This window comes from Camarhynchus parvulus, chromosome Z (genome assembly GCF_901933205.1).
Source record: "Camarhynchus parvulus chromosome Z, STF_HiC, whole genome shotgun sequence".
Classification (NCBI taxonomy): domain Eukaryota; kingdom Metazoa; phylum Chordata; class Aves; order Passeriformes; family Thraupidae; genus Camarhynchus; species Camarhynchus parvulus.
The window spans coordinates 30,342,304-30,363,455 of NC_044601.1; the positions used below are offsets into that span (position 1 = coordinate 30,342,304).

Here is a 21,152-nt window from a genome sequence, read left to right on the forward strand (position 1 = left end):
CAAAGAGTGAGGACATCAGCAAGACCTCACTTAAATTATTCAAAGAAAAGTTTGGATAGGAGATGGGGTCTGTGCAACCATACAGCTTTTGCTGGGCCTGTGTGCTAGGAGAGTTGTCACCCACATCAGATGTGTTCAAGACTTCCCTTTGGCAGACTGGTTGGTTGGATTGAAACTGCTCTTTATCTGTAACTTGACATTTGCTCTAGACATCTATAATTTTAATGTTTCATTCTGCTCAATCATAGAATTCAAATTCCTCCTCTCTGTATTCCTTTGGAAGAGTTTTCTTCTTGCTGTTCTACATCCTTCTTGTCTTCATGAATAGCAAGTCTAAACTCAAGCAGAGTGTTTGAATTGTTTACATATTGAAGGTATTTTCAAATTACCACTGTCCATGGCCAATTTTATAATATTAGTCCTCCTGACAAGTAGAAGACAAGCCTGAGGTGAGACTCACAGTTCAGTGATCTGTCATGAGTGCTAAGATGGTCACTGATAGCTTTGTCTGTATCATTCTTTCATTAGCCTCTGCTTTTATGCACAGCTGCACAGCCCACCACAGCTTTCTCAATTTCCTTGTTGCATTTTTGCCTGATGAGAACATACTCTCTCCCAAGATGTGCTTCTGACATAGGAGTTTGTGTTTCCACAGATGATGACAATACCTAAACTTTTTTCAGAAGAAAAGTACTTTTCTAGGTCAACATCCTGAAAGGAGCCAGGAATTGGGGAAAGTCCTTTTGAAAAGAATTGTCCAATTGCCATGAGAAGCATATATTGTGTTCTTAGGTGGTTATTCTAAACCTGGAGAATGACAGCAGGGAAGGAAAAGACTTCCACCCGAAGTATTAAGAAGAATGTCTCTACCTTTGTCCTTGAAAATAAGATGCTTTGTGTATGGAATTCAAACTAGTTTAGTCAGTGTGAAGACAAGTAATGAACAAAATGTAAATTAATAAAGATGTTTTGTATTGGTATTCACTCTGAAATTCTCTTTGTCCATAGGGGATGACTCTTCATAAAAAAGCAGCAGAAGACAGACTGGCTAGTACAGGCTCAGGACAGTCCTTCCTGGCTAGACAAAGGCAAGCCACGAGCACAAGGAGATCTTACCCTGGTCATGTCCAGCCAGCAACAGCAAGGTAGAGAAGCCTTGCCCTTAGAAAGAAAACTGCCCTGTGATCCAGGCCACTTCTATTGCAAGTGACAACATTCAAGGAAAATAAACCAGCATCCTTTCTCTTTCTCCCTTGTTACTGCTATTATTTACCATTCAGGAATGGGTTATATTATGCTTTCTCATTAATCTGTTATGCCCCTTGCTTATATTTTTTGAAGTTCATTTCTCTCTGCATTTTCTGAATGTGCCAAAATTTTGAAAACATCTAGAGGAGTGCTGTATAATAACAGTCTTATTTGTATGAAATCTGGTCTCTTACAAAAAACTCATGTGGACCATATGACAATGTAGATTTCTTATCACAGTTGGTACTTTTGTGCCTGTAAAGGTTGTTATGCTTTATAAGACTGTTTTTGTTCAAAGGGAATTTGCTTTTTATTTCATCTCCTATTCTGTTGCTTCAGAAAAATGCTGAAATCTCATTACAGAAATGCAAAGTTGGATTATAATATTGTGAAATATATTTCATACTAAAAATTCACCAATGCAAAAAAGAAAGATTGGGGATTTTTTTCATCTCCTAAATTCAAAGTTTGCTCTTATTCTTGGCGTTTAGGGAAGCAGGATGATCTTTTTCCAGGTTTTCTTTATCAACTGGTGTTACCTCTTTTTGCTGGTAGAGATGAATATTTTCAAATGGTTTATTCCATTCTTCTTTGTCAAGCATATGCTTAAATACATATTCTAAAAAGGTGGAGAAATATTTAGGATGTGCTAATCTGCTACACCATCATCCATTTAAAAAGGACATTTGTTTTAAAATTTTATGATTATGGATGAACAATATGTAATGGATCAAGGCCCCAGTTAATATTGTTAATGTATTCCAGTTGTCATCCCCTACTAAAAGACTTGCTTTTAATATATTGATTCAGGGTATAATTGTATCAGTTGCCTTACTAATGGTACCAGTGCCTTCAGGTGAGTTTATTGCTGACTTTGTTGGAAACTGGCTGTGATTTGTTGTACTGCCTTTTTAGTGCATAGCTGATTAATTGTTGTAACACCTTCATGTTGATCAATGGATGGAGGCTCCTCCTATTTAGGTTCTGTTCCTACAAAGTTGTGCTTTTTCTCCTGACCAATTCTATGGATTCCCTATCATTTTTGTCAAAGAATTGATGGACACAGAGAACATGAGCATTGGCTGGAAGTTTCATATTTATACATCTTGTTGTGATTCAGTTTTAAATTTAGAGACTGGTTTTAAATTCAGGTTTTTATTTAGAGACTGTTTGGACTCTAATGCACAGGCAGTCAGTTTATAAATTTATTCTTTCACCTGATTTTAATGCCCTTCTAAGTGGAGACATTTCTTTTTGCATAAATCCCTTTAGAGAAAAGATACTAGCATTTATCAATCATCTGATTGTCTGTTTTAATTCAAACTTGGGTAGAATGAGCAATGGATAATTAAAACAAGCACTTCTAGATTAAAAGGTAATAAAAAGAACGACATTTTTAGGTACTATTGTTTTATCCTCAAGTGCATCATCTGTTTTAATCTGGGCTAAGAAATACATTCAGTATGTGTCTGAAAAAATATTTTCAGTTCCAGTTATGCCCCCACACACACCCCCACACACTCCACCCAGAAAACAGATGCTGAATTCTACGTATAGTTTTAAATTTTATTCCTCACATTTGGGAAAAAAATGGTTTTCTAAAACTTTTCTGTACTTATGCAGTATGTAACTGGTATGGGCTTGCAAAAATGAGATGAGACATGGCAAGTTTCTTGTGTGCAGAAAGATAACAATGCAAAGGAAGTTGCAGATAATTTCTCTAGTTCATTGAGGTGATATGCTCAATCTGCTGTCTCTTACTGAGATACAAAATGCTCTTTATACAAAATGCTTTCTGTACTGATCTAGATGATTACAGTTGAGATGCAATAGCTTTTACTGATTTTGTTGTGCAATCGATTTTAATAACTTGATGAACTCTTTACTACATGCTGTATGTGAACAGGAGCAAGACCACTCCTCTAGGGGAATTTGATGTTCCTGCTTGAGGTTACAGCATTTTATATCACCCAGAGCAAGAACCTAAAAATACCTAAAGCTCTATTTTAATTTTAATCTAGCTAATTTTTCTGTTACAAATCTACCAAGGGCTATTTGTGAAAGAAAGGGATGGAACCTTAATGGGAAGTTTTTTCTCTCAATTTTGTCTGGTAATCTAATTACTTATTGCTATTATTTAGGTGCAGATCTAAAAGAACTTGAACACAATCAGCACACTAGAATAAAAGTAATTGCTTTTATAATTATTATGTTAATATTTGTTTTACTGTTTTGCCTCCAAAGTCTTGATGACTGGCTAATGCCACGGAGGCTTAGGAGATGAACAGATGCTGGTTAGAAGCCTTGTCTTAGGCTTTTACTTTCCAGTCTCTCATAGCTTGTTTTGCTTCTTGGTGGTTGTTGGCTTTTCTCCTCTTTGTGATTCTGTCTTTCCTTTTCCCTTGAAGATAAGACACTGAAGTGTTTTCTGTAGTTCTCTTCAAAAATAGATAGCATCATTATATAGCATCAAAGATCAACACAAAACTCATACTGCATCTGAGCTTTATTTTTGCCCATAGTAACTGTTAGGCAAGTGAACAATCATTTTGTCTTTGAGAATTTACAGACATGCAGAAATTCTGGTATTTCCCAGAATTCGTGCTGAATATAAAAGCCTAAAAATGTACTGCACTCTTCAAGAAATATACTCAGTTGCTGTCTGGTTCTAGTAAGTAATTTGTTATGTCTTCTATTAGTAATTAAGAGGAGTTCAATCCTTTTTTCTTCTTCAGTGCTTTACTTCTTTAATTTGCTGCATACATCCATTCTTAGTCTTTGTGTGTGGATGAATGCAGGTGGTGAACATCATTAAACCTTCTCTTTCACAAGAGCAAGCTTCTTTATTCAAAGGGTTCAGCTTCATTATTTTGCTTGCTTGTTATGTATCTTTGTAATCAGTGTGTATTAAGAAAAAGAAGGAGCTCAGACTGTGTCTCCAGGGAATAAATACATACATAGGGGAGCTACCAGTGTATGTTCCCTATTTGTCTTACCTTGAGTAATTAAAGAATATAAGCAAAAGCCCCAGCCTATAGAGCAGAATTCTTTCAGTATATTAGATAGTTCTGAGAAGTTTTTAGGAATACTTTCTTCCCCTGAGGCAAGAAAGACTATTTACATCAAAATTGTAGTGGTAATTACTAAGCCAATGCTGTATCCTGTCCTGACACACCACAGAAAAAAGACCCCACAGCTGAGCTTAAAGAGAAAAAGTTCTCCAGATCAGAGGTAAAACAGCTGAGGAGTTAGAGTATTTCTCTGGGCACTGTGCTGAGGATCTGCCCAGAATAATCTTTCTTACAGATTTTAATTAATGACAATAAAAGATAGCAGATAAATGGGGTTTTTTTAGGATAAATATTTTCACTGTTTAGAGCTGAAGCTTAGTTCCTGACCTAAAAGGATGATGGGTTCACATGTGCAGTCCAGTTCATGTAGTTCTGTGGAGAGTTGAGTTTTTAGCATATCCAGTCAGACATTAGAGAAAAAAAATATTCAAGTTCCCTCTTTTCTTGATAGCAACACATAACCACTTGGATCATAACATGTATTTTCTAAGTGCTGTGAAAACTGAAGTAATTTAATTTAAAGGTTGTGTGTTCCATCCACAGTGCAAAGGTGTCTCCCCTCGGAGAGAAACTCCCCGAGAAAAAAGTGCAGCCAGATGCTACAATGCTCTCCCGACTTCAGCCACTTTCTTTTGTCTTTGTTAAGTACCCATCCCATAAGTATTCATCAAGTATCCAGTAGTTAGTTTCTTAGCAACTTACTGGGAAAAAATTCCATAAGTAAAAGAAAAAAAAGAAAGAAACCCCACCCCCGCAAAAAGGTAAACACACATCTGGAACATACAACTTTGCATATACAAAATGAAGGAAATATATAATGGCTACATGATGCCTTTTATTTTGTTTGGAAATAATCAAATGGCAATCTTGTCCTGTTCCAGTGTCGCTTGTGTTAGCAGTAATGCTTCTACAGCCACAAGTTTTTTGTGGCTCTCTGTTCTGTAGGGAGCACTGACATTTTTATATGTGTATGAAAGAATTAACAGTGAATATTCTTATTACTGCTTTATTATGATCTCAAATAGTAAGTGGTATGTGTAAGCTGTCAGGAAAATTTAAAAGTTTTTTTGCAATTTTAAAGTCCTTGGTATTTCGACTTGTGCAAATAGCTCTTGCTTTTCCTGTGTTCCCTAATGTATGAGACTACACTTAACAGCTTCCTGAATGATCTTGAGTGGGTTTAATTTTCCTGATGTGTTGACATTTTCTGTGATTTGGTACTTGTAAGATATTTTAATGTCACCACTTGATTTTCTTCTTCTTAGTGATTTGGAGGGAGACTACCCTGAATGTGGATAACTTTCCTTTTTCTTATGAAGCAAAACAGTATTTCAGTTTTACTTACTGTATAGATTTTTTTTATTCTTGCCCAACATAGTGGCTTTTTGCAAGGATTCATGAGGGAGGTATTTTTGCACTCAGTCAGCTACGCAATACTGACTTCTTATGAGGTTTTGCACACGTGTTTTAGGTAGAATGTGGACTCTGTGTTTTGCAGTAAGATTGTACTGATAAACTTCAGTATCTCCTAACCAAATTTAGCAGGCATTTTCCTTACCTGGCATTGCATAAATAAATAGCTAAAAAGGATCTATCAGGATACACTTCCAGGTGGTGAGGGTTTTTGGAGCAAATGTCATATTCTAGGTAGGATCCTAGCCATGCCTCCAGTTTGTCACTCTTAAGGAATCAAGAACATATCCTGTCATGGCTGATTGGATTTCCTTACTCCTGTGGTCCTCCTTCCCTCTGGAAGTCTGGAAAAGTAGCAGAAGTTTGTCAGTGATCCTGCAGGCTATGACTTTAAATAAGGTGTGATTTCTTTGGTCTGAAAGTGGAGGAGGCAGATGCAAGCAACTAGTCAGTACAAAAATGAGAAGAGCATTCTTTCAGCATCTTGCATTTAGTTTTCATTTCAAAATGAATGATGAAGAACCTGACCTTTTTGAGCTAGAAAGAAGATTTTTGTTTTTTTAATTCAATTTTAATTTTAATTGAGTAACTGTTAGAGATTTTACCCATCTGTAAGGCAGAAGCTGTCATTATCAGTCACCATAACCTCAGACTTCTTGCGTCTGGTACAGTGAAACCCTGTAAAGATTTACTTTGCTACCAGCTTCATTGAACCATTTGGAGACACTGAGGACTTCATTAGTTTCATCCTCTGTTTTTCTTTGATTGTTTTTTTTTTTTGTATTCATAAAGATATTGCAATATAAAGTTCATTTTTAAAATGTGTCAGCTCATTGAATTAGGCAGTGAATGAGTGTTGATTGGAGGGCTCTGGGAAACTTGACAAATCATACCATCCCGTGGGGCACTGAGACAGCACCTGACCATGTAGCCAGGACAGCTTCCTAGGCGAATTGTCCTGGTGTCAGATGGTAGTCAGTGGATCAGTAGGAGCTTGTGCTGACTACTGTAAGTGGAGTCGTCATCTGCTGGGGGATGGTATTGCTGTCAGCTTCATTGTGATCCAGATTCCATCTTCACCTTTGGGCCTTGCCAAGGTCATGCAGGACTACCCTGAAGGATATTTCTACATTAGTTGGTTTTGGTGGCAAATCGGGAGTTTGCTCTGCTGCTGTTTGCTGTGCATGTAAAGTCATTTGGAAAATTGCATATCTTTCTGTCTCCTTTCATATGGTGTCATTTCCAGACTGAAAACAGATTCTATTTGTCAGATAAAAATTTCTTGTGGCTGTTTTGCTGCTATGGGTCTCAGAGACTGATCCATACAACATGAAAAATACTGCGAATAGAGGGAAATACAGGTCAGTTGGGCAGCCTTTCCTTTCTGGTGCTGACTTTATTAATTGCTTTGCATTAGAGAGGTCCTTTGCAGTCAGATGAGGTGATTTCAGAAAGAGGAACAGTGGTTGTTTTAATTGTTAAAAAAGCAGACATTTGTCAGCACTGGAGAACTGCTAACTACTGTAGCATGGCACAAATCTGAAACTACAAAAGCAAGTATTTCCACTTGGTATAGATTACAGTATAGAGGTATGGAGTAGTTTATTCTGGAAATGGAAATTGAATCCCTAATGATTATGCATAACTTGAAAAGAGCTAACAAAAAGTCCAGTTGTTAGCATGATCATGTTGTTAACCTGATCATGAAAGTGGATGGAATTTTAAGAGAAAATCCCCAGTGGTGTAGTATTTATGGGGTTATAAAATAGTTGTAATGAGACCATCAGACTTTTGACTTGGATTTGAATGTAAAATCAGCTATATAATTTAAAATATTGTAAAGCAGAGGTTATTGTTCACAGCCACAAAAGGTTAGAAAACTGGAGAGTGAACTTATTTCCTGGAGGCATCAGTGGTTTTGAGAGCAATTTTAAAGCTTTTGTTTGGCAGTGTCAGTGAAGTCTCAGAATAATTACAAGCATTACATTATAAGGTCACAATTTTTAAAATTTATAATCTGCTTTGTATTCTCTGTGTCACTCTCTAAGATGCTGCAGATGCAGTGACAGGTTATGCTCAGTGAATTTACCCTCACATCTTGCATTTCTGTTTTCTTCTATGTCTTGCTACCTCAACAGGTGGCTTTAAAATAGAGAAATTGGCAGACAACTATTTTTAGAACATGGTAAGAATTTCTAGTCAGGAAAGGGCACTGACAGGTGAATTTTTACATCCCTGTAAGTTAGTACAGTGTCCTGAGTTTACAAGACCTCTCAAAAGTACTATTGACTCAAAGAGAAGCCTGAAGTGTCACTTCTGTGTATGTGCAACATACACTTGGAGGACACTTGAAGTGCTACTAAATAGTAAGTTTGAGCTAAACAGTAGCCAGAGGGGAGACTAAAGGAATAGATTACATTCATTTATACACAATAGAATAGGTACATACTTATGTAGCTTTAACTTTTTATTTTTTATAGAACTACAGTGATCTTCATATTAATCTTGAACTGTGTAACCTTATGCACCAAGCAGTGCCAAGCAAACTTAAAAGGCAATGATTGCTCAAAATACACACCCTCGAGGTCTTTGAATGTGTTGAGTGTGTTAATTTTTTTTATTCCATTTGATATGTGTGTCTGTGTTTATATTTGTTTTTCTATTATGTTAGTATTCTGAGTGGATGAATGAGAAGGAAAAAAAGAGGGATACACAAGCTACACGACTTGTAGCATAAATACTCTTTTTTATCTCTTTAACCTGGATTGTCCCATCACAAGAAGCATTCTTAGAATAATTTTTGACTAGTGCAATACAGGGGAGAAGGAAGTGGGGAAACAGGCTCTAATTTCTGTTTGGTGAAGCCAATTTGCTCTTTGCAATATGAAAACAAAAATGCCCAATTAGTGCTGTGCCAGTGCTGTGTAGGGATGTCTCTGTTACCTGGGGAAGTAGCTGTGTCAGTAAAGCATCCCATTCCAGTTATACTGGAATGTACACAGGAAAAAGGGTGCATCAGTGAGGATGGATTACTGTGCCAACCTCTCTGATTCTCTTCCAAACTTAGATTCCCTTCCTCAGCATTGTGGTGTGCTCTCTTGACTGCTTGGTGACTCTGACTCAGCTTACTTTAGCAAGAACGTGTCGTTTTCTGGCAATTCAAACCTGTATTTGCAGGCCAGGGATAGAACTTGGCCAATGCAGTGGGGCAGTGATGCTGAGCCTCATGCACAGGATAAGCTCTGATGAAATTTAAATGCCTTCAGTGGTGCTCAGAGCTCAAGACAGTTGATGTGACTCTGATTGTCTTTTAGCGTGTAAACACATGCAGAATTGGGTGGGCACCTTTCACTTTATCTTGCTTTAACAGTTGTACTCACAGACAGCAGGAATGCCTGAGACTTGCTCATTGCTGTGTAAACTTACTTTCCATAGCTTTATTAGTTGAGAATGGTGCCCTGAAGAATTTTATTCAGAAGTGTGTAAAGTTTAATTACAGCTAAACTTAGATATTGATCAAGGCTATTTTGTTGCTTTTCCAATTATTGGCCTGTAACCTTCCTGTTAATTTGAACAGTTGCTTAGCAAAGGTATTTTCCCCGTGAATTTGCACAACTCTTAAGTAGAGGTGGCCTTACTAAACTGCTTTTAAAAAGACCTGTTCTGTTCCCTGTTTTTCTTTTTTTGTTTTGTTTTTGGTTTATTTTTTTTCAACAGTAATATGTTATCTGCTTTTTAACTTTCTTCTTTATTCTTTTATTTGCAGTGATGTGGTTGCATGACCTGCAGCATTATTATAACAGGGACTGTTCAGTGCATGACTTGCTTTTCTGTCCAGACTGCATAACCAAAACTTAACCAGTTCTACACTTAAGACTCATGGCCATCTGATTTCAAAGGGGGATCTACTTGCAGAGAAGCTTACCATCCTGGGGAGTGGCTTTCCCATTTCCCACTTCCACTTACTCTCTCTTCACAAAAAGTCTCCTATGAGGCTAGAAGAGAGGAAATGCTGTATTCACAACTCAACAGAAGGCGTTCTGCAAAGTGACAGAGCAGTGTCAGCTCTCCGTCTTACTTCCACCTGTCCACTTTATTTAATTCTGATTAACAGTATTAACACACAGACTTCCTGCAGCATTTTCATATACTGAACTATAAAAATCTAGTCTTAACGAGTTCCTAAAAAAGGCCTTTTGGTTACTGTTAAAATTTCAAAGCACCCGCACCCTTAAAGGATCCACTTTGAATCTTTAAACAAATAAAGTAAAGCAAAGGAGGTGTTTTACCAGGAGAAATGACTAATGAATTGCTGCTTGGCGATCCCATCTTCCTTAGAAAACCAGGCAAGTTTCATCTGATAATCTCCGAGCCAGGCAAACTACCGGGTGGTATTTTGTTCACAGGCACTGCCTGCTTCCTTAATATGTATATACACAGTAGTATGTGGCTGTTGTATTTTTCTCTCTACATTTGAGCTGTGTTGTTGGTTTCTTTCAGAAACTTTTTTTTCCAATCTGTATACAGTTGTTAAAACAATCTGAGGAAAGACCATGAATGGAGATAAGTATGAAAGTCATCTACACTTTCAGTATTATGCAGACTGTCCTTGCCAGTTTATAATTTGGATCGTTTATCTTTCACCTGTACTGTTTTATTCCTTCCTTTTTTTCTTTCTCTTGTCACAGTCTTAGCTATTTAATTTCCGATTGCACTAGCTTGGCTGTTTCTTTGTATTTTGAAGTTTAGATATAAGATTTGCCATATGTAGACAGTGTAACTCAAAATGCTTTGTACTGCCTATATTAATTTAAAAAGCTGCTTATTTAATATTCCTAAATATCTGCACATTTGTACTACTGTATCTTTGTTTTGTATTGGACATCCAGTACTGGCAAGATTCAGAAGACAAGGGAGTGCTGTAGTGTTGTAAGTTAAGAGGTTTATTGTATAAGAGTTAGTACATAACAAACAGGGAAAGGGGCTCTCAAGCCATAGGATTTGCTGGAAAAACTGAAAAGTCTGAATGCTGCGTCCTGTAAGAGGTTTGATTTAAATCCAGTTAAAGAGAAACCCCATTCTTGCTCGCCTGGATCTTAATCCTGGCAGAAATATTGATATGAACTGTGCTGCCTCCAGGAATACTTTTACTTACTTGGGCAGTAGGAGAACCTTCAGCCCTGCTTGCAGTGGGAGCACGCCCACGCTAAAGAAGCGTTGTGTCCACTTGTCTCTGCAGCCTCTTCTGGTCACACACACAGTGCCTGCCTCGTCCCTGGCCTGTCAGGTGGACTTTGACAGAGCCACACCTCAGGCACAGAGACGCCTGCTTGTGTCCAGTCCTCAGGGATCTTGATCCCACAGTGTCCGTGGCCTTGTGCAGAATGATGTGGAGAAAGGACAGACATGTGCCCCACCAGAGCATGGTGGTCTCTGCTGCCTGGCAAAGAGATGGGCAGGTAGGAATGGATGGACTCCAAGCAGGCCAGGCAGCAAAGTGAAGGATCTCAGTGAGAGCTGTGGTGTTTTCCCTTCTGGATACTGTATCAGGTGCTGTGGCTACCCGGTGCTCTGGCTGACAGCTGTCCGTAAAGGCTTCAGATGGGGATATATGTCTTTCCTGGTCCACCAGGGCCAGGGACAGTGAAGTCTTACGTGGCCTGCAGCCAGGATCTGGGGTTTAGTGATAATGAGTCAAGTACTCATGCAGCCGAGGCAGCAGCATTTCATCAGACTGAGTCCAGCAGAGAGCTGAAGGATTTGTGTCTTTCCAGGTCCTAACCATTGATCCCTTGTTATGTGTCAGGGCAAGCGTTACTAGTAAAACTTCTTTTAGTTGGGTGTTAAAGGCATGGTATGTTTTTCATTTGCTAGTGCTGCTTTGGCTGGGACCACACCCTGCCCCAAGCCAGGCCGGGTGCAGGATCCCTCAAATCAGGGCACTGTGCTGGGCAGGAGGGGATTGCTTTTTTTGTGCACCTGCCTCCACAGCTGTCCCAAAGTGATGCCGAGCAGTACCTCATTTCTCCAAGTGGTCTGTGCAGATTAGAGACTAAGTATCAGTTGTTCTTGAGCCTTGATGACATTTATATGTAAGTGTGTTTAGCTTGACAAAAGTTGTTAGAGTTTACTAATGCAACAGAGAGATGCCAGGTGGAGCCAGTCAAGGAGCTGGCGACTTTAACTAGATTAGCCTGGCATCTCTGTCATGAAGTGGTTGTGAGCTCTCACCTCAGAGCTGATCTCCAGCATGTCTCTGATATACTAACTTCATTTGTGCTGCATAGAAAACTCTCATACCTTCTTAATAGCAGCTTGTTTGACAGTCCTGAATTAAATGTTGATCAATTATCAAAGTAATAACTGTTTGTGAAGTTGCCAGTGATATATTTTCTGTAAAAGAATGAATTCTTAGAGTGTCAAAACATTAATTTCCCATTTCAGTTAATCTACAAATTGTGTAACTACCAGATTCTTATGGTAGCAATATTAATATACATATCTGTATATAGACAAAAAAAACCTCATTAACGATAATTGGAATCAAAAAGTTTAATATTTTTTCCCAGTCAAATACACTAATGCTTCCAATGTGATAGAAGAGTGTACAGTTGTTAAACAAGTTGTAAATAAACGCTTATATAAAATGTAATTGCTTGTCTCTCCTTTATTTGGTACCTGGTTGTGAACTGTGTTTCCTGGAGCTCTGCAAAGGAGGGTGCATCAGAAAGCACAACCTGCTCACTGCTGCTGGGACACACCATGCCCGAGGTGCATGCTGCTGCTGCTGCTTTGCTTCTCCAAGGGTCAAGGCTTGGTGACCAAAGTAAGAAAATTTTCCCTTGCCAATGGAAGATTCACAACAGGTACCACCAAAGGTGGGGTAAAGAGACACTGCTAATGTAGACAGGAACAACTGTCCTGCCACCCTGCACTGATGAACAGCTCTGGCATCTGGGGAAGGAGGTCTGGGTCAGTCTCAGACCAAATCCTGATCTTTGTGTAAGAGAAGGCAACAGCCCGTGAGAGATACTGAGCCCATGAGCATGGTGTGTGCTGCTGGGGTTAAGAATGATGTGCAGAGACCCTGGCACAGCCTTTCAGGGGCTGCTCTGTAAAAGGAACAGGATCAGAAAGGGGAGGGTGCCCTGGTGGCAGCACTGCCAGCCTTAGTGACTGGAGAGTTTGTGAGGCTGAGGGCAGGCTGGGGTGCAGTGGTTGCTGTCTGGGAAGGGCAGAAGAGTACCAGAGGTGCTGGCCAGCTTCCTCCTGTACCACAGGCAGTGAATGGTGGAAGCAGGAAAGCTGCCAGTGCCTCACTTCCAGCTGCTTGTGATTCACTGTGGTCCTTTGCCCTCCTCAGTCCCACCTGTCACTCCTCATCTTTGGCATAACTAGCGTTTTCTGCCTTTGAAACATCATTCCCTGTCCTATTGTTTCCCTCACTCCTAACTTCTGCTATGCATCTTTTTCCTTTTCCAGCTCTCTCACCCTTGTATTGTGCATTGGTATCCTTCATTCTGGCCTCCATGCCCTGCTCTCTGCTCTGCTCCCTGACAACTTCAAGGCCATGACTTATGCTCCACATTGGTATGAGGGGAATTGTGCCCCTGGCCCCACACTTCATGCTGCCCCTCCTCAGGTTCTGGCCCAGCATGGAGGATGCAGTTCTGCAGGTTCTTTCCACATGTTAGCTCTCCTCCACACCTCACAGCTGCAGGGCCCTACTTTTACCCACAAGGGTGTTTGTGTTGCATTAAATGTTGCAGGAGGTGACAGCCAGGGCTGAGTTGAAAAGTGTGGTGGAAGCACACTCCAGAAGCTGCACAGTTCCCCCCTACAGTTCCCCTTTTCTACTCTGTTTGTTTACAAATAACTTTTGAACACCTATATACTGTGCACATGATATATAATAAACATTGCAAATAAATCCTTGTGCCCATTGCCTGTCTCAAGACCCTTTCCACTTCTTTAGGAGCTAAAACAATTAAACAGCCTCAAAACATCAAAGTACCCATGTAGCAAAACAGGCTGACTGGAAGTGAAGGTCAGCTATGCCAGGGAAAAGATGATTTAGTGATGCAACTGGAAAGCCTTCACACACTGTACACCATACATAGGCACACACTGCTCCCTGGTTTAGGTCTGAGAGCCTGGGAGGCAGTGGAGCCTCTCTGCCTGTTGGTAGCAGGAAATGGCCTTTAGACCCTCACAACAGACAAGTGGCTCAAAGCTGCAGCTATGCACACGTCAGGATGTCTGGTTTCTGCACCAAACTATAAACTGTAAACTTAACAGGAGCACAACTCTGTGCCAAGATGGAAACCCAACCTGAGCAAAGGGCAGAGGATGGAAACTCCCCCAACCCCCAGTGCCAGGAAATTGATTAAGGCAGTCACAAGTAAAACATTGTGGATGGTGGATGCATTTTCCGTGTTTATCACACCACCATGTGCAAGAGCCTTTCTTTGTCTTCGACAAAAACATTAAAAAAGTTTCCAAAAAACCAACCCAGACCTCTTATTAATGCAGATCAGAAGTTACAGACAGACCACACTGATAATCTGAAAACTTTCCAGGGACTTCAACTCCACTGTTCCACCGTTTTCCCTACCACTTTAACATACAAATACTGTAATGGCTGTATGGCTTTCTGACTGCCCCACCCCCAACAACGGCCCTCTGGCAGCCCTCAGCAGAGTGGAACTGGCACTCTCCGCACTGACCATGCACGAAAGGGCTTGGGAGAACCATCAGCGATCCCAGGATACCAACCCCCCAGCCGGGGATTGCCGCCTGGCAGGACAGCACAGCACACACGGCACCGCAGCTGGAACCCACCTGTGGTGGGGCACATCCTCCCCTGCACACGCACTATGAAGGTCTCCTTCAGCCTATTAGTAACACTCCCTGTTCCTGGGATGCGTTGCCCAACAAACTTGTTTTCTAATGAATAGCCTTGGAAACTTGTTTTTGTCTGAATCACAGCTGGAGTGAAATAATAATCATTACTGGACTTCTGAGGAAAATTACTGACCTCAATTGAGTCCAGGATGGAATCTGATGGGAGACTAAAGCTGAGCATCTCACCACCCTCTGAGCAGGGGTCCCAAAGGTGGCCCTTTGAGGTCCATGCCCCCAGGGGCTGTGCCAGCATGTCCCTTGGAGCAGGATGTGCCTCCTGGTGCTCATCAACCCACAGGTTTGGGACTCAAAGGAGCTTTGTCAAAAACTGACAGTGGGGCCTGGGCTGGTACACCCTCCTCGAGGTTGATGCCTTTGCCCACTGAGAGATGCGAAGGCATCCCAGGTGTGCATTTCACTGAACTCTGGGGGAGCTTCAAACAGGGGCTTTGTAATATGCACACACACACAGAGCAATATTTGAATATATACATGCCTGTGTCTGTGTGCAGGTGTGAAAACTGACTTCAACACTTTATAGCAAGTGTAGCATCAATGTTGCCATCTTAGATTCAAATTTAGTTACTGTTGTGGTTATGGTAAATCTTACAGAACCGGTTTAATCAGTCAATGATTAAGTGCTGCCAAATCCTTTAGACATAAAGGACTGAGCAATTCCAAGGGTAGGTTTGGCAAATGGTCCATTGTGAAATTTGTGACTCTGTGGAGGGTCTCCCTTCGCCTTCTGCATCCTTACCTCCTTACCTCTATCCTCACCCTTTTGCATCCCCAGTCTCTGTTGTGTGCCACTCCAGATTTATTCCAGTCCAGTTCTCCTTTGTGTGCTTTATCTATGTAACAGAGCAAACCTTGCCAGAGAACTTAGTCATGCTCAAAATTTGTTATAAAATTGCTTTTGCTGATACCTTTAAAAGTGTTTCTTTATATGACTTTGACGGCCCAGACACAATACAGGTGTCCCCGCACTCCAGGAAATGTACAAGGGCAGAGCACTAACCCTCCTGGAAGGGGGTTGTCCGCGTTGAATGCTGGGATGTGGTGTGGGCTGGTTTTTCTGTTGTGATTTTTTTTCCCCTCTCCCATGGAAAAGGTAATAATCCCCTGTTGCATTCCCCTCCAAAGCTGATGGAGGCTGCAGTCACTGCAGCCCAAAGCACCCTGAAAATAAATGTTTAGGAAATACCCCAACCTTGGCAAAGCTTACTCTGAGAAGGAAAAACACTTCCTTGCAAATAGGACCTGACAGACTACCGGAATACCCTCCGAGAAGCCATTTCATGTCATTTTTAAACTTAAAATTAAAAAAAAAAGTCAAACAGCCTCCCAAACCACTGAAGATTCATACAAGTTACATGACATCCAGGGATACATTTAAATCCAAGCCAGCATGCATTCAGTCTCTAAACAAACACGGCTTGCATCCCCTTCCAAGCGAGTGTGGTGGTGTCTGGAATTCGGGCAACGTAAGAGACCAGCCTTAACCAATGCAAAACACCACCACACTGAGAAGAGCCTGTTTTAGATGCATCTTGGTCTATGCAGCCTTCAATTCACCTACCTGTGAAGAGTTTAGGATTATGTACTTCATCACCTGCCAAAGCATATGATTTTAATACATATATAAAGCACCCAGGATGTGTACACAAACTGATTTTCTGTTGGAAAATACACTTATAATTAAAGGCAGATGCAGAAATTTCTGGAACAAAACTGTCTGAAAAATACATTAAAACAAAAGAAAATCAACTGAACAACAGTCTCGAAAATGCTTTATTGAACCGTGTGTCTTATTGTAATGTGCAGAAGATGTGTTTGAAAAACTACAGCTTGAAAAATTTTTGAAAGTCTTCAACAATCAATAAAAAAGTCCCCTGCTGGGGGTAACTCTCAGGGTAACCAGAGGCTGCATGTATATTTTTCTGTTGCAGAGACTAAAAAAAAAAAATTTAAAAACCCAACCAAAGCTAATGCTGTTCTATATGAAAACAATCAAGATTTGATGATTAAAAAAAAAGAGAGAGGAAGGAACTTAAACTCAGTCTATAAGGATGTTTTTTTCCTGCTGTTATTTTGGATTAGCATACATGTCACAGTTCTGCTGAGAACACCACATGGTGTCTAAGTCATTACGTTTACTCTACAATGCTGCTGAGATGAGAGGATACAGAGAAAGAGAGAGGGGGTGAGGTGAGAGATCTGGAAAGACATCATTATGATATAAGCCTAGTTTAAATTTTCATCAGAAGCTGTGTGCACTTTTGTTTTTATAATCTAACTTTACATTCAAAAAAACACACCAAAAAAACCCAACCAACCAACCAACCAAAAAATATCCCCAATCAACAGCAAAAAACCCCAAACAAACAACCCTCCCCACCCCCACCCCCCCCAAAAAAAAAAAAGAAAGAAAGAAAGAAAACCAAGACCAAACATACCCCTTCTGTCCCTGCTTTGGGGCTATTATAAATTTCTATGCACAAGAACACCATACTCTTTCTTTCCAAACCAGTAGGATTAACAGTAGGCATGTAGGTGGCATGATTCAACTAAAAGGCTTTTTTTCCCCAACTTTTTTTTATACCAGCAAAAATAACCAAAGGAAACAATAAATAAAAGGTGCTAAAGTTAGCATTAAGAATTTCTTGTAATATACTGACAGTCTGGGAATCCAAATCCTCAAGCTCTCCTGATACTGTCAGGTCTCTGCAAACTATGAAGCAAATACATAAATAACTCCAAATATGATTGAGGCTGTGAAAGGCTTTTAAACTAAGACAATAGGATCCAGGCTAACTTTTTTTTCTTAAGAAACACAGTGAATATATGAATTGTCTACACCTGAATAAAACATATTTAACAATTAAAAAATTTTAACAACCACAACAAAGAAAAACTTTAAACGAAAGTGAACATCATTTGATTTTAGGGCACACAAAAGCCCCTTGCAGTAGCTTCCAGTAGTGGCCTTACTGTTGTGTCTCCTACAGATGCATAAAATGAAGTTTAACTCCACATTGAGGTGACAGCTGAGAGGGCAACATAAGGGTCACATTCAGCAAAACGCCACACCCCGGTCACAACAATGTATCCCACTGCAGAGTTTCCATCCTGTGCAGAACAGCACATGAAGATGTCATTCTGTCACATATTATTTAAAAGCTAGTTTGTGACCACAAACTGCTACTCAGAGCTAACCTTTTTCATCACATAACCTTTGAATAATGGGAAAGCTTTGTGTTTTATAGTTTACTCCTTGTATTTAAATTTTTAAATGACAAGGTCACTAAAACTCATGCACGCTGCAAAAAAGGTCATGCAGTAGTTAAGGTAAACCATCCAAGCAGTTTTTATTCATTAATATTCATAAATACACACAGCAGCTTCATTAGAGATTTTTCTTTTTTTTTTCCTCTTCAGTTTGAATGTGGAGTATTAGGAGAGCCTTTTGCATGTCAAGGTACAGGACACAGAGCCCTTGGCTCTGCACTGCAACCTACATTTACCTGCTAGAAGTAAAAATTAGTTAAGTGGAAATGATTATCATATATATCTTTTCTCTCTTTCTTTTGAATGTACACAATGTAACAAGAGTGACAGACCTGAAATTACAATCACCAAAACAAACCCAAGATAGTTGTTGTCCACTTTCATTGGCAAATACAGCACAGAGGACATTGTCTGCAAAGTGGGATGTCATCAAAGAGGAGGTGGAGGAGGCTCATTTCCTTTATTACTCTCTTTTAAATTTAGGTTTTCTAAAGCAACATCTAGAGGCATAATATCTACACAGCCCATAGCACCAAAATCTGCAATCTCCCCCCGCTCATCCTCATCTGAGGAGGAACTTTCTTCCTGCATCAAGGTGGACAGTAGAAGCTCCTGAACAAACAGGCTGCAGTCTGCCCGTTCACTCTCCATTGACTGACGCTCTGCTTCTGACATCTTCGGATCATTCAACCTGGGCAGCAGCAAGGGAAGAGAAGACAGAGAGTTGCTGAAAGCCCCTTTCACTGGTGACACCAGGGACAGGCTGAGATGTGCTCAGAAACTGCTCCTTCAGGACAGTCCTACCTGCCCATCAACACGTCCAGCACTTCAGTACAACAGGCATGCCTTTAAGAACCCACCCTTCTCTGCTGCTGCGACAGCATTCGCAGTGGAGCCCAAAGTTAGAGGAACATCAAAAACTGTTTGTGAGGTTTCCTGCTATTCAAGGAGTCTTTTAGGGAGGGCTGGTGCCATTTCCTGGGCATGCAATTATATGCCTCCACATCAACTTGTAAGTTCACATTGGCTACAAAACACATCACTGCACTGTGTAAAGCCTACTATGCATGGATTACTGAACGTAATTCCACGTCTCCTAAGGTACACTGCATGCCCTGATGAAGGCAAGGAAACTGCTCGCTCCAACTCTGAAAGTCACAGTCTGTGACACTTGCAGGTGCTTTAATTAAGGTTCTCAACTGAACTTCTGATTGAAACATGTTGCATGGCATCATCTCGAACTTACATAAAAATCCACTTGATTCAAATTCATGCACAGGAACTGTTAAAATTACCACACTCTTCCACAATCCCAGACAAACAGAAGTATGCTTGCAGACAGTGTGGCAGGGGAGATCTCTGTATCTCTACTAGTACTAAGGTAAACAGAAATTATAAAAGGTAAATACAAGTAAATACACAGAACAAATTACCTTGTCAGAAGGAACTGGGAATTCTGGATAGTCTGCTGACTGTTTTCTGTGTTAGATGTGTTGGTTGTTGTTGTAGATTGTGTCATAGTGGTGCTGACATTGATCGTGTTGGTGCGTCTGGTTGCATTGCGTGCAGTCTCCAGTTGCTGCCTTGCTGCCTGTGCATGTTGTCGTTCCAACTGCAGTTGCATCTGCAGCTGCTGTAACTGAGAAGCAGAAGGGCCAGAGGAGTTGAGCTGTCCTCCTGCTGAACGCCTCACACCTGATAGCTGGGATAAAAGCTCTGCCAGAGAAGAGAAAGCTTCTATGACTTAAGATCTTAAATGAGCATTACACAGCAGAATAAATACACCCCGAATTCCAGCGCATAAATTCCATTCTTCTCAACTAACATCAAAACCCAACAACACTCAGAGAAGACTGTGAAGATTAATGGCCATGAAAGATTAAGACTAATTTATGCATATATAGTCCAAATGACAAGACGAGGTTTAAAGTCTTGACAACGACAGTAGAGCCAATCTTTTGCCAGGTAGAACCTGGCAAAAGCTCTCTGCAGCCACCCTTTGAAACTTCAAGCCAAAACAGCCACTGACTAAGAAACTTTTATTTTGGCTTTGGATGGTGACTTTTTTTTTCCCTTTTAAAAAGGGTACCCTCAAAACACAAGCTTCATCTTCCCAATTATCTCAGAGGGAAGCTGTGCTGCAGAAAATTCAATAAAGGAAATTTAGTTAAGAAAATATATTCAATCACTGCTTGACCGCAAAAGCATTCTGTATGAATTCTTATTTCTGGCAGAAGCATGCAGAAGACCTAGGAATTAAAAACCCTCTCTGTTATTAAGTTTTCCAATTCAGAAGGATGGAATGCTCCTTGCAAATTTTATCCACAAAGTTTTTTTTTAAATAAATATTAGCAGCCAGTTACTGCACAGTGCATTACTGCAGGATCTCTTCTATGCCCTGTGCAGAAGGTACTTCTCATCTCAGATACCTGCTGCAGTTGATGTAATGGTAGAGGAAACATCCTGCTCCTGTCCCTCTGGTCTACATGACAAACTTACTATATAGGTTGTGACAATTTTTCTTCCATTGCATTAACAAAATGTAATCATACTAAAACAAGCTGTTTTTTAAGGAACAAAGCAAAATACAAACTAGAGAGGTGGAGTAATCTTCAACAACACTGACAGCAGCACCAAAATAAAGTAATTTTTTATTGCTAGAGAATGCCACAGGGAGGGAAAAATGTTTAAGTAACTGTTGCTATAAATTTAAACAGAAAAATCACTGTGGTCTTCCCTATTTATTACTCCAGAAAAAGGCAGACATGTTAAAACTCACAGGCAAGATTAAGATATATTTATTCTCACTGTAACCTAAAGCTTGGAATGTAGGGAAGAAGTATTTTGGAAAGAGGTGTGAACTCAAAACAGTCCAGGAACAAGATGGACACACAGCTCAGTGTGCTCTAAATGCAGAAACATGTCTTCCACCAAAAAAGAATAGATGCAGAAGAATGACATTTTATCCCACATTTAATGCTGCTAAGTGGGAAGGTCCAGCAAGGCTGAAAACAAACTTCAGCAGTCACCTCACATTTTAAATGAACTGAAGCAGCTGCCCTGGTGAAAGAAAGAGAATGTCTTGCACTGGAAGCTTCAAGAACATCCTCCCTCTTTGAACAAACTCACCTGTGACCTCACTTAACTTTTTTTTTCTCATGATGGGCTACTTCTTCACAGCGAATGTAATGAGTTACATCAGGGCACACCAGGCCAGCAGAGAACCAG

At 40.2% G+C, this 21,152-nt stretch overlaps 2 protein-coding genes across 4 annotated transcripts in view; one reads left to right on the plus strand and one right to left on the minus strand.

Annotated features, from left to right (window-relative positions):
- HOOK3 (hook microtubule tethering protein 3) overlaps positions 1-12,381 on the plus strand; it is an 89,365-nt gene extending 76,984 nt beyond the window's left edge. For 2 of the 3 annotated variants that reach the window (XM_030968506.1, XM_030968508.1), the window contains 2 exons: positions 1,009-1,145; positions 9,499-12,381. In XM_030968506.1, coding sequence (XP_030824366.1) covers positions 1,009-1,145; positions 9,499-9,514 — 153 coding nt within the window. In that variant the 3' untranslated portion in view covers positions 9,515-12,381. Of the gene's footprint in view, positions 1-1,008 lie in introns of all 3 variants that reach the window. The other variant, XM_030968509.1, reaches the window with a different exon arrangement.
- Positions 12,382-17,979: 5,598 nt separating this feature from the next.
- Positions 17,980-21,152, minus strand: part of KCMF1 (potassium channel modulatory factor 1) — a 47,274-nt gene continuing 44,101 nt past the window's right edge. Inside the window, exons 6-7 of the mRNA XM_030968310.1 lie at positions 19,358-19,640; positions 17,980-18,615 (exon numbers count right to left, since the gene is read on the minus strand). Of these exons, the coding sequence (XP_030824170.1) occupies positions 18,354-18,615; positions 19,358-19,640 (545 nt within the window). The 3' untranslated portion in view covers positions 17,980-18,353. The remainder of the gene's footprint in view (positions 18,616-19,357; positions 19,641-21,152) is intronic.